Raw genomic sequence first — 12,272 nt, 5'->3', positions numbered from 1 at the left:
GTATATATATCGTGGCCATTTATAGATAATTGTATGGGATATCGTCGGAAAAGAAAAAAAAAACTTAGATTTAGATTCTTCAATGCAATATTTATCCCTAAGTGAAACTGGCTTGAGAATCTGTCATTGTCTCAAAAAGTATTATCATAAGCTCTGCTACAGTCGTATATCTCTTACGTACTTATTCTATTTAAGACCATAGTTAAGCATAGAGGTGATGCCATTAAAGAAATATTTAGAGTTGTATGTATAGTTAAGTCCCAACAGCATTGATTCAGATGGCTGGCTCTCAGCACAAAAGGAAGTGTACTTACGCTTGGACCCGGACCTGGAACATCACATGTTCCTAAGCCTAGTGCACAAACGCAACACTGCGCTATCAGGCATATATATATATATGCGGGAACGGGTGGGAGGTGTACTGATGTACAAGTATTCGTTTGCAGTAATAGAGAGTCATTATCGTGTATCGAAAATGATTAATAAAATGAGGCTGAAACTTAATTAAACGAGGTTTTTGTATTTGTTTTTGAGATACGACTGTTAGTAGGTGGATGACGATAGTGCGTCGCGTCACCCGAAATTACTGTGGAGCACAGAACAGTACAATCTGGGCAATAAATACCCACCCACATTGGGCAAAATTTTAGGAAGATACCGAGGGCACAGTCTTAACAGCGAGCTTACGTATAACGCGTAAATGTGCTTTTTCGTTTGCTTGTGTATTTGCAACATAGTTTAATGACGACACCAAGACGCAGTACTGTGCGAATGCAGGATGTGCCCTTGTCATCAACAATGTGTCAATCGCCTTCAGTGTTTGTGACCCCTATTCTCAACTCGACCGAGGATATTGATAACATACATGGCGGTGCGACACAGCAGACACCAAACAGTCAGTTCGTGTTCATTCGACGCGGCAAGTACGTTGTTTTTTTACGATTCTAATTGTCGTAAAAGTTTACGTATGCAAAAATGTGTGTGTGTGTGTGTGTGTAAAATGTGTAAAAATGCTATCTCACGGCTTTATACGTTAGTATTCAAAATTGTCATTGTTGGCAATTGGCATATGTCAACAATGTTAGAAAAATATATAAAATAAATGCATTTCACGTTAACGTTATATTCAAGATGATAGTACATTTTAGACTATATGAATTGTGAAATCTCGTTTGTCTTTGCTAAGCTGATGTTACAGACACTACGTTTAGAGTAAATATAAGCGCATTGTTAAATCGTTTAGCCATCTGAATGCATTCAACGTGTTTTTCTGATGATTCATTTATGTTAATGTTCTTTATTTTTTTTTGTTTTATGGTAAACAATACAACATGGCGTTAAATAATGACCTGAAGCACTCGCGGTTCTTCAACACCTAAGCGACAAGTTAGCCTATGCCCTTTCACGACACCTGACCGACTAGGCGAGCCACTTAGTGCACAGGAAGATTTTGAAAGTAGTAAGCAGATGATCAATCAGCCGTTGGACGATACAACATTTAGCCCATGCATCGATTGGCAGTCAACCATGAATCCAATGGTAAGACGACCATCATAAGGAATATAGGCGAGTTAGTACACTGAGGTGTATATTTTGTTGGATCGGAAAAGTTTTAATTATGACTTTCCCCTAATCACTTTTCAGCATAATTATGAAGACTTTGAGGAAGACCAATCTGAGTAATTAGAATTCTGTGATGTCTTTAGAAACTTTAGTCCAAGTGGTATTTGTAACTAGATATGGTGACCGTACTTCACAACAATACGAATGCTTTCATACAGTAGCATTTATTACGAAGAATGATCATCAAGCTTGTTTCAGTTTTCCTTCTCCTGTACGAATCTTGTACAAATTTACCTTATTATATTAATATCATTATTCGTTTACACCAGTAATTTAAATTTATCGTCTAGATATCGCCCAGGGTACTACGCCTGGTGATATAGCTTAACCATAGTTCAAAAGAGGTTGAATAATTTTATTGAATTTAAATACAGATTCATTAAACTGACATGCAATTTATAATCTGTATTTACGAATATTGACACTGTGATGGTAATAATAACCATCATCATCTATGACGAATTCTATTGATTGTTTAAGGTCACCTGAGAAGCGAATAGCATTATTGTAGTTATACGCACAAATGGTTTACCTTTACCTATTTTTATATTTTGTTTTGTAATAGGCGTTCGACGTTTCGAATCCAGCACTCTATCTCCCGCCGACGCGAACAGGCAGCGCTGAACAGAGAATCCAAAATCGGATTGCTGAATTTTTTCGAGAAACAAAGATTGTTCCATCACCTTGTACTGCTGAAGGTGGTGGCAGAACACGGTGCTATTTATCGCTTGATACAGCAAAATTACAGGACATAGCTTTGAGTTCAAAACGTGTAATTCCATCAGTTTACACACCGAAGAAAGCCTGTGTTCGAAATATGGCGACCCAAACGTGTGTCACAATCCCACCAAGCGTCGATCTCAATAAACTGTTCGGTACGATAGTTTTAGCTACACATTTTACATATATTCACCTCATAAACACTTATTAGTTCATAATGACAGCAGCTGCGTAGGATTATTTAGATTCACGTACTCGAGCCGTAAGTTTCATTATGCCGCACAGGATGTGATTTATTTGGTTCTCCTCTGATATTCTGTGCGGCAGTAATCATAGCCCATACTCTAGAATAATCGAATAGTTATGGCTCATCTTCATGCGATGAATGCGAATCTAAGTTCAAAAGTACAAAATGTGATATGGGTCTTCGAAAATATATGTACGCATTTTAATAGCGATACAAAAACTTGCAGCCCCGTTTGCTACGTATATGGAAACAGAAGTGCCGGAATCTTTCATGGATGCGTCGAGATCATCAAGTTCGTCGTCGGATTCGATTTGCTCGATCTCACGCCGCAAATTGTTCACTGAGGAGGACGAAAGTCCTGTGGTCGCCCACAATTGTCCACGCGCCTCCCGAAGCGTAGAAGAAGAGGATAAAAAAGAAATTGCAGTTTTTCAAAAAAACCACAAGTATGTAGAATAATGTAAGAAAAATTAAGATTAGTGTATAAAAAAGGTTAGTTCATAAAATCTCTACAGCGCTTCTGTTTCTGTATATTTTAATCATAAGCTGCCACATTCCAATAGCCTTGACAAGTTTCTTTTGCTCAATTTTTTTTAACAAGTTTTTTTAAGTCAAGACGGTTAAGACAGTTGTCTAACTCGAAATTGTCGTCGGTGCTCTGACGCGGGCTCAACTTCCGATGCAAAAACTGCATTATCTGGTAGTAACTAAATCATAAAAGTACACGAATCTGATGTATCTATAACAATCTACAAACTAAAATCGTATATAATAACTACAATGTTACGATGCCGTCACTGTATTCATCCTTATGTTATTAGTGCACTTATAACTACAATATTTATTAGCGTAACTTATAAGTAGTTCTAAGCAGTGGGGTTCAATGAAAACTTTTAACTTGGTTATGAACAGAGAACCAACAGTATTGGATGACCAAAACGTAACTCTACTTTTTTCAAAATCAGATTTCTCTAGTTCAATTTTTAGGGTATCTATTGCATCTAATAATGGCAATACTAAAATGGTTTTTATGATTATTGTTTTTTATTGATTGATTTATCACCGCGTTGTTTCAAAACCTGAATCCCTAATAAATATTTATAATTCTTTGCTAAATATTAAATAAGCGAATAAATAAGCGAAACAATCTTTGCTTGTTTAGAATAATTACCTGGAAAAGCCAGTACTGCTACAAACTAAGAGATGCAGTTTGACAAAAACCATCTAAATGCATGAGACCTAAAATGTTGATAACTTTTTGGCTGTAAACCAAAAAATATTTTGTCGTTTCATAAGTTTCCATAAGTGGTTTATGTTTTGGCGCCACTAATGGGATTAGGCTTTTTATTATATTTGTAGGACTGGCTTCCAAATCGTATGTGTTGGATTCTATCATACATTCCAATTAATTTGCACAAGTGTCCATATATAAGCGTTTCTGAAAGTTTTTTTAAAATCAGTTTTGTTGTTTTGTTTTTAAAAAGAATCGAGCGAGGCTCAAACTCGTGCGGAAATTTGTAAATAGACTCATATCGATAGCCAATTAGGCGGTACGGAAGTTTTTTGCTCGTTTTCGAGTTGGTAACCTAAGCATCGAAGGCAAGGCACTTGGAAGTCGATCCTAAAAATCCAAAATTTGTACTGTAGGCGACCAAAACCCACATATGAACAGATTACAGAAAACATTTAAGCATACAAGTGGAGCATTTAAGAACTTCTAGCAAAACAATGGTCAAGTCGCTCGGACAGATATGTCAGTTCTTCAAGATTTGGCCAATCATCAGCTGATAAGCTGTGCGTGCACGGCCGATCATTTTATGAATTTGCGCAGGGACAGTCCTTTTCGTGCAAAGATGGTGAGGGGTGATGGAAAGTGGAAAATATACCATAACGTCACTCATGTCAGACCACGGTCAAGGCGTAGCAGTGCCTTTCCAACAAAAGCTAAAACCGGGCTTCATCCAAAAAAAGTAGTACCATGCGTTTCGTGGGACTGCAGGAAAGCGCCCTTTGATGAGCTTCTCTCAAACAAACAAAGCGCTACCTCAGTTATGGACTGCAAACTGTTTGACTGTTTAAAATACAGCGTCTAAGGGAAATACCTAGCCATGACCAATAGAAAAGGAGTTATGATTCGTCAACACCCGGCCTCGTACATTTTTAGAAACTCGCCGAAAGTTGTACGAATCTTATTGGGATGTTTTGCCTTCTTGAGCTCATAGTTCGTTCTGATTACCTCTTCAAAGCCTTAATGGAAAGATTTTTGTATCTTCGGAAAATAAAAAAACTTCTACAAAGGTTGAATCCAAAAATGGAGCCTAAAAACGGACGAGTGGGATTGCTAGTATCGTTAGTATATCATTGACTGAGGTTGTCTGGACAAAAAACAGTTTTTATTCAATATTAGGTAAAATTCAACTGTGAACTTACGAAAGTATCTAGCTTTATATAGAAAAGTTTAACTTATATTGTTTATTGTGATACATTCTAAAAGATCCTCTCGAAGTTTTATGATGTGTGAATCCTTATTCGTATCTCATAAATGCCACAGGCAGCTTTTTCCTGCTCCGAAACTTCCCTGTTTAATGCGGATCTCTCAGTCAGCTTAGGCGTCTGCAAGCCTCGCAATAGATTAAAATCGAAAGATTCCGAGCTGTAGTTGACTATCTATAAGGACTACAAACTAATTTAAGATAAAGTATGTCCGTTATTACAATTACGAAAGGAAACGTGTGCGAGCAGTTTTAGCAAAATGTTCAAGATGCTGTGTCAAATCGCTGAGATGGGAGTTAGATCCGAGCCTTCGATCATTTCAAAATATCGTAGCAACCGCCTGTTGCTCATCGACAGGCGCATCTGAGCGAGATGATCTAGCATATTAACAAAGGTTAAAAAAGTAGTTTTACTTACACCTCGGTGACAACTTATTAAACTTGTTGCTTGCACCGATTTTTTGATATTGACCCATGTACACATTGATTAAACTGCTTTCTCGAAAGAAGGAAATTAGCGTCTTTTAGTTTGGCGTGGTTGGGACCTTGATATATGCGTCGGTGCTCTCTAAGAAGGATTTTGGGCACCGTGATCCTCCCAAAAACAACGTCGTAATGCTTCCACAAATAAAATTATTGTAAAAAGGAAAGAAATCGTGTATGCACTGATTTAGTACTTTATTACAGTTTCAACGATACCATTGCCTTGTCCTCTCCGCCACGGACAATGCGTACCAGTTGCTCGGTGCTGATGAATTCCTTCGAGTCTCCCGTATGTATTTACTTTATAATGATTAACTTGTTTGAGTACTATATCCAAAGCGTTAGTTGCTTTCCAATGAAGAGAATGATGAACAGCTTACTTCTAATTGACGTTACGTTTGTAATATTCTGGAGTTCTTTGTTCTGTAATAAGTATCGTTGAATGTTTTTATTTTAGGACCAAAAAATTGAGAGCTCGCGCTTGATGTGCCACGATTTTTATAAGGAATCAGATAAAAACCTTCTAGATTGTGACAGGGATGAGATCCCACGGGGGGAATTTCATATTGAATTGTCGCCTATCAAGTCACCTCAGCGAACTTGTTATAGCAGTCAGCTACAAGTTAGTTCATTACAAATCGGAGATTCAAGTAGCAGTCAAGAAAGGATCACATCAGCAATGGCAACAAAGTCGTCGGATCAGGGCTTTCAATCTCGCGAGGGATGCAGCAGTCACCTAGCGACGAGTCATGTCGGTATGTTCCCACAGGTTTCACATTAATTTTGGTGTATTCATAAGCATCGGCAATACCGATGCAATGCTTGAGGCTTCCAACGTGATTTTATTATTCGTAACCACTCGACATATTTAACTCAATTCTGTTATATATTAATAGAAACAACAATATTAGTCAACGATAATAAATACGACACGTCCGTTGTCTAGACAATAGCCGGGACAGTCTATATACTAAAATAGATTCGATTAAAATAACGAACTGAACATTGTTAATACAAAGGAGAATATATATATGTACATTAAATAGATTCTTCTAGTGTCACGCCATTATCTATTGTCTGTTTTGAGCTATGATGTTACGTGATGACTGTTTCTCGTAATCTATTTGTTTGTATTTATGACTGAAGTGAATTAAACGCAGCAAACGTGTATTTAGAAAGAGCGTCGCCATCATTATGGTTCAATTATCTTTTTCAGAAGTAACGGCCATAATTTAGAATTATTATCGCTAACTAATCTGTAAGCGAAGCTCATATGGGTCACAGCGGGCCAAAAAAGTGTTGACCATACTCCGGACTTTTGTCAGTAAAAGGTGAATCTATAAATTAGGTTGCGGCACTACACTCTCGTACCTGTCTGCTACTAGCAAATCAAATTTTAAAGCGTTCCAAATTGAGCCCTGTGTTTTTCAAATGCTTCGCCTGCATTGAAGTAAATGACTTCAGTCCGTTTCTTTTTGGAAAACGAAAATAAGCGTGCATTGTATTCGCTGTTACGGATGAAATCAAATGTTTGCAAGTGGTTCCAATTCTGCAGAAGGAACCGGGCTATGACTCCGTGTAAGTGCATTATTAATGGCAGCAATGATCTCGCAATGGATGAGCGAGCTTCGAAGAAGACGCCGGGTTTGAGAGATCTGTCGAGCACTGAGCAAAACGTGCAAGACGCGAAACAACTCAAGGAGAAGGGTTAGATATTTTTCAAGACTCATGTCGGAGATTTTGAAAGATGATTTAGAGATGTGGAAGCTTGCAGCAAGCATTGTATTGAAGAATTTGCGTTTGGCGCAAACGAAGATCCGTTAACAACTGTCTTAAGAGAACCTTAATGGACTCCTTAGGAAATGTACTTTCTCCAGCGTGTCGTTACAGGTGAGGAGCCTCAAATGTATGAGTATCACTTCAGAAGCGAGCTTAAACTAACAGCTGTAAAATCCATGTTAAAAAGCAAGCTTTTTTTGCTGTTTTTTTTTTCGACTATCGTGCATTAAATATTCATGCCAAGTCGTTTTATGCCTACTAAAACGTACGGCCAAGATGTTTTGAAAAGATTGTGCAATGAGTTCTCCTAAAAGGCCTAAACTCATGAGAAATTATTCACTACTATAATGCACCGGCTGAAATGTTGCTTTCGCTCTAATGTTTCCTTCGGAAAAACCCGGAGCTTGTGTTGCCTCTAAAATCGTACTCGCTAGGTGTAGCCTTCTATAACCTTTCCTCTTTTGTTAAACTTAAGTAACACCTGAAAGGAAAAAAATTCGAGGCGATCAAGCAGTTCCAAGAAAACGTGAGAATAAAGCTGTAAGGACTATTTCTTCAATTTAGCTTGAAACGGCTTAGAGGTTGGTAAAGACTGTGGCACTCGTTTATTAAATCCTGAAGGTTTACTTTCAAGGGGGACAACTGCGATCTAGACAATTGGGGTATGCGCAGTTCATACAAAGATCAATTGCTGATACGTATTTGATCCCGTAACTCATCACGAGGCATTCTCACTGCGTTTACTTGTCTCCCTTCTAAATGTACCCTTGTTTTGAACGCGATGTTTAAGTGGACGCCTATATTTAAGGGTTTTATTTTTCGCGGTTCCTATAGACAAGGTACGCACTTCGAAATCGAACTCCTCGAGTGCTCATCTCTGCCTGTTTCAAGGTACGAATGGAATCATAGTGTCTGCCCTTCGCTTAAGCAGCGACGTAGATAGCAGTATAGACAATATCTCAATCAAGTATATTAGTAGGAAGGTAAACAACAAGCAGCCCATTAACGGTAGGAATTTGTCGATCGTATTATGAGCAGTAATTTATTGCTCTTGGCTGTGGCACTTATGTGGGCTGTGGGTTTCTTCACGAGTATTATGCATATTTTTTGATGAAGGGAGGAGATCAACCCGTATTATTAGTCGCTTTGTAATTATAAATGTAAAAATGCACCTCTGAAGAGTAACTTGGCCTAGTTTTTGGATTCCTCAGATTTCTCAAATGATTTGTGAGTTCTACAACACCTATAGGAGGACTCTTGGAAGCAAATATGTAGGCTCAACGAAGACCTTATATAACAGAACTTTTGCAATGACCTAAAGAGACTTTTTAACGTATTATTACACATTCTGATAGAATTTAATTGACACAAATAACGAATCCTTTGTCATCTGCCGAGCTCATTTTGAACTAGTAAGTTACCTGGGAGTGACTAACTCATTCTTAAAAATATCTTAACTATGCAGCCTTGCATATATTCGAGGTAGCTTTTTTAAAACGAAGTACTCGCCTAGACAAACTCAGGCTTTCATCTTTCACTTCTAGGTATTTCTAACGGACACGTCATGCGCTGAAACAAAGTCAACAATATACACGATGTCGTCGTCCAGCGCCTTTTGGAGATTTCCCAAGGGTAAATAGTAAGTGGTATTGATCTTACTTGTGTTACATCGTTTTATATATAAAACCAGGTGATTGCTTTTAAGTAACCTGTCTTCCAATATATCCAGCGGGTTAAATTTGAATGAAATTAATGGTTTGGACCTTGATCGTGTTTGCACTTGCAAATCCAGAAAAAGGTGGAAAGCTTCTAAGTCGTGCTGTTATTTACATATCAGCTTCTGAATGCCGTTGTATGGCCACCTTTTGTGAAGAGAGATAAGGCAAATTATAACGATTGAGCTCCTGGATAACAGGGTATCGATTTTCATCTCCCAAAGTCACCCTATTTTAATGCTGAATAGTGCTGGACAGATCGTTTTGGTACAACAGAACATTAACTTTTATTGAATTGTAAAATAGTGAAAAGTGGACATCAAGTAGGGGCATTAATGTACTTCCTGAAATGGGTACGCCATATTGCTGATGGGCGCTACATATGATAAATACACATACATAGCTACAGTATGATAAAATGTTACACAAGTGTTCACGTCATTGGCTAAAATGACAATGGCAAGTCTTAGCATATGCCGCGACCATATGATAAAACTATGGAAAAAACTACTTAATCTGTAGGCATTATTCAAGTACTCCACGTTTTTCAAAGGAAAGCTGGAAGATTCCATACGTCGCAAAAGTTCAATAAAGAGGTCCTTTGGATACTTCATATTCTGTTCAGTATAGTATCCCGGTTATGGTCTTAGGCTGAATTTTACAGAAGTATGTGTTTCAACGCGTTTTGACAAGTCTTGGAACTATGCGACCTCTTATTTAAGGCAGTGGCATTGGAACCTTGTTACGCCTCCTCCCGCTTTCCTCGATTGACACCGATAGTTATTGGAGTGAAAGCCCCTAAGACATTTCTTCAACAGTACGAGCCACTTATAAATTTCATATTTAAGTATGTTTGTTATTCTATATATATATATATATATATCACTTTTATGCATCGTTTGTTTCCAGAAGACGTCAGCGGTGTGATAATTTTACTAATGCGAGTTTCATGAAAATGCCCATCGTTCAATAACTCTGCAAGTGTAAATGCAACTGTTGTTAACGATCATAAGTTATCATGATGCAATTCGCGTATACTCGCCGGCTGGCTGAAATCTCCAAACGCGTTGACAGAGCCCAAATGAGTAAGAAGCATAATCAGTAGATAGTACTGATTGATAGCCGCTACGATGAAACTATAACAGAATATTAGTTTGATTGCCAGCAGTGATAGGAATAACTAGAACAATGAAAATAGCTAGTTACTGTTTCTTACTTTCCTAGCAAGACTTAAGGGAGGTTCACTTTGTAATATAACAAATTGATACAAGGAGGTACTGTGAATAATTCGCCAGGGCAACCATTGATCGTCAATTTTCAATGGCTAGTCGAGTCATACAATTATCGTTGTTAGATATGCACTTCAATAAATTCAATAATCTAAGAAATCCGCTGAGTAAATTAGGTTATCACGTTCATGCCGTCACACTGGGTAGCAGAGCACTCGCTTGACAGCAACAGTTGCTGTAGCTACAACAGGCTGTTAAGTTTGCTCTAAAAAGCTGAAGATGCAATTGTCGTCTTAGTATCATAGGAATGATAGTCAATCGGGATCTCCGATTCAGTACTTGAGTGAATAAGCAAAACTGTTGTATTAAGTAACTAGTTAATGAAGGATAGATGAAGAAATGAATGCCATTAGCAAAGATTTAGCCTAACCGATGAGCTTATACAAGAAATATGACTGGTAATAATAAACCTCAAAAGGCAAAACGAAAATATAGAGTGATTGCGTTTTTATTGGTTCTGAAACGGTACTTCTAGCTACCATAATAACATCTTTTCTGCTATAGGGCATTAAATGGCAGCAGTGGAACCCCCCGTTCGCGTATGCGAACATAACAATTCGGTAGGGGAACCGGGTAGTGGTAGTGGGTTCTTACGAGGTTAGTCATCGAAGCGATGTAGCATTGACATCTCAACGACAGAAAATCCCATACCACAACCCAACTTGCGGAACTCTTAATCGCATGAAATCACTACCGCAAAATTTTGGGCTCAGTTAGTAACTTCAACTTACAGCCATCGTCTTTTTATGAACTAGTTTTTCGAACGACTTACTTTCTATAGAGCGACACATTAACACTGAATTTGGAAATACAACATAACTGTTCTTTGTCTGGATCTGTGATAATGTCGTTTAATTTGAGAGAGCTGTTGGCCAAGTCAAAACACTAATCGAACACTTTCAAGCGCATTGCAAACCACATCTTCACGAGAGGAATGAAATCAATAATCAAGCAGTTTATTTTTGCCAATGGCGACTATAATACATTTACACAAATATCCAAGGCCGACAATCCCACAACTGTTCTTTACTCGTATAGAACAGCTAAATGAAAATTTGACAGTTGGTACAATTATAGTTTTTGGTTTGATCATGTGCTGTACAGCGGATTTTGATAGTTGATTTTAATCAAAACATAAACAAAAATGTCTGAATCCTTATTAATTAGAATTCGTACAAAAAAATTAACTTAATTACTGTCATTGCTAAGAAACCTCGTGCTTCTCGCATGCTCTTTCATAGTAGACATGAGCACAGCGTTGATTCCTTTGCAGTGGTAAAATTTGTTACGGAGGCTTCACGCTTATAAAAAAAAAAAAGAAGAAAAATTCAATATTCTCACTGTATCTTCGGTCAGGTACAGGTATGTGTATGCGTTGATAGCGGCTCAACTATGGTCCCGCGCACGTGATGCGCGACCCAGCTGTTGTTATATATAACAATGGAATATCAACAGCAGAACAGGTACGAACGGTTACTTATTTTCTTTCTTATATGGGAAAGCAACTTGCCGGGGTGACAGTACGATAACATTACAGTGTGACAGCGTCGTTTTGTTGTCCGCTTGCCCGCCGTACCTGTTTCTTGCCAAACTGCAGTTGCTCTAGCGGCAGCACCATCATCATCGTCGTGTCCAATACCAGAAGCAGGAGCACCGCCATCATCATCATCATCATCATTATCGTCGATGGTGGCAGCGGTTGACTTTGCCACCCATGCTGCGACTGTCGGCACTGCCCTTACTGTTTCCAAGAATACCGTCACCACCAACCAGAAGGGGTTTCGTTTTTGTCCTTGTCATTATCATCATCGCCGTGTTCTATCACGACGTTACCACCACTGGATTCTATTGCCACAATTATTACAAATACCATTAATATTTCTTCTATTTTATATGAATACTGTTAAAACTCTGTGTCTGTGCG

At 38.2% G+C, this 12,272-nt stretch overlaps 1 protein-coding gene across 8 annotated transcripts in view; it reads left to right on the top strand.

Annotated features, from left to right (window-relative positions):
• Nucleotides 1–10,784, top strand: part of LOC111259549 (uncharacterized) — an 18,913-nt gene extending 8,129 nt beyond the window's left edge. For 2 of the 8 annotated variants that reach the window (XR_015310659.1, XR_015310647.1), the window contains exons 2-10: nt 738–923; nt 1,356–1,539; nt 2,189–2,498; nt 2,817–3,036; nt 5,770–5,854; nt 6,023–6,320; nt 7,104–7,455; nt 8,889–8,983; nt 9,969–10,784. Coding sequence is in view for 1 of the 8 variants with exons in the window: in XM_022831705.2 (XP_022687440.1) it covers nt 738–923; nt 1,356–1,539; nt 2,189–2,498; nt 2,817–3,036; nt 5,770–5,854; nt 6,023–6,320; nt 6,782–6,801 (1,303 nt within the window). In the remaining 7 variants the exon portion in view is untranslated. The other 6 variants (XR_015310660.1, XR_015310658.1, XR_015310657.1 and 3 more) reach the window with 6 other exon arrangements.
• The last annotated feature ends 1,488 nt before the right edge of the window (nt 10,785–12,272 follow it).

Source organism: Varroa jacobsoni, unplaced genomic scaffold (genome assembly GCF_002532875.2).
Source record: "Varroa jacobsoni isolate VJ856 unplaced genomic scaffold, vjacob_1.0 scaffold_33, whole genome shotgun sequence".
NCBI classification, from domain to species: domain Eukaryota; kingdom Metazoa; phylum Arthropoda; class Arachnida; order Mesostigmata; family Varroidae; genus Varroa; species Varroa jacobsoni.
Note: the sequence above shows the minus strand (reverse complement) of the source record. Positions and strands in the feature narration are given on the sequence as shown.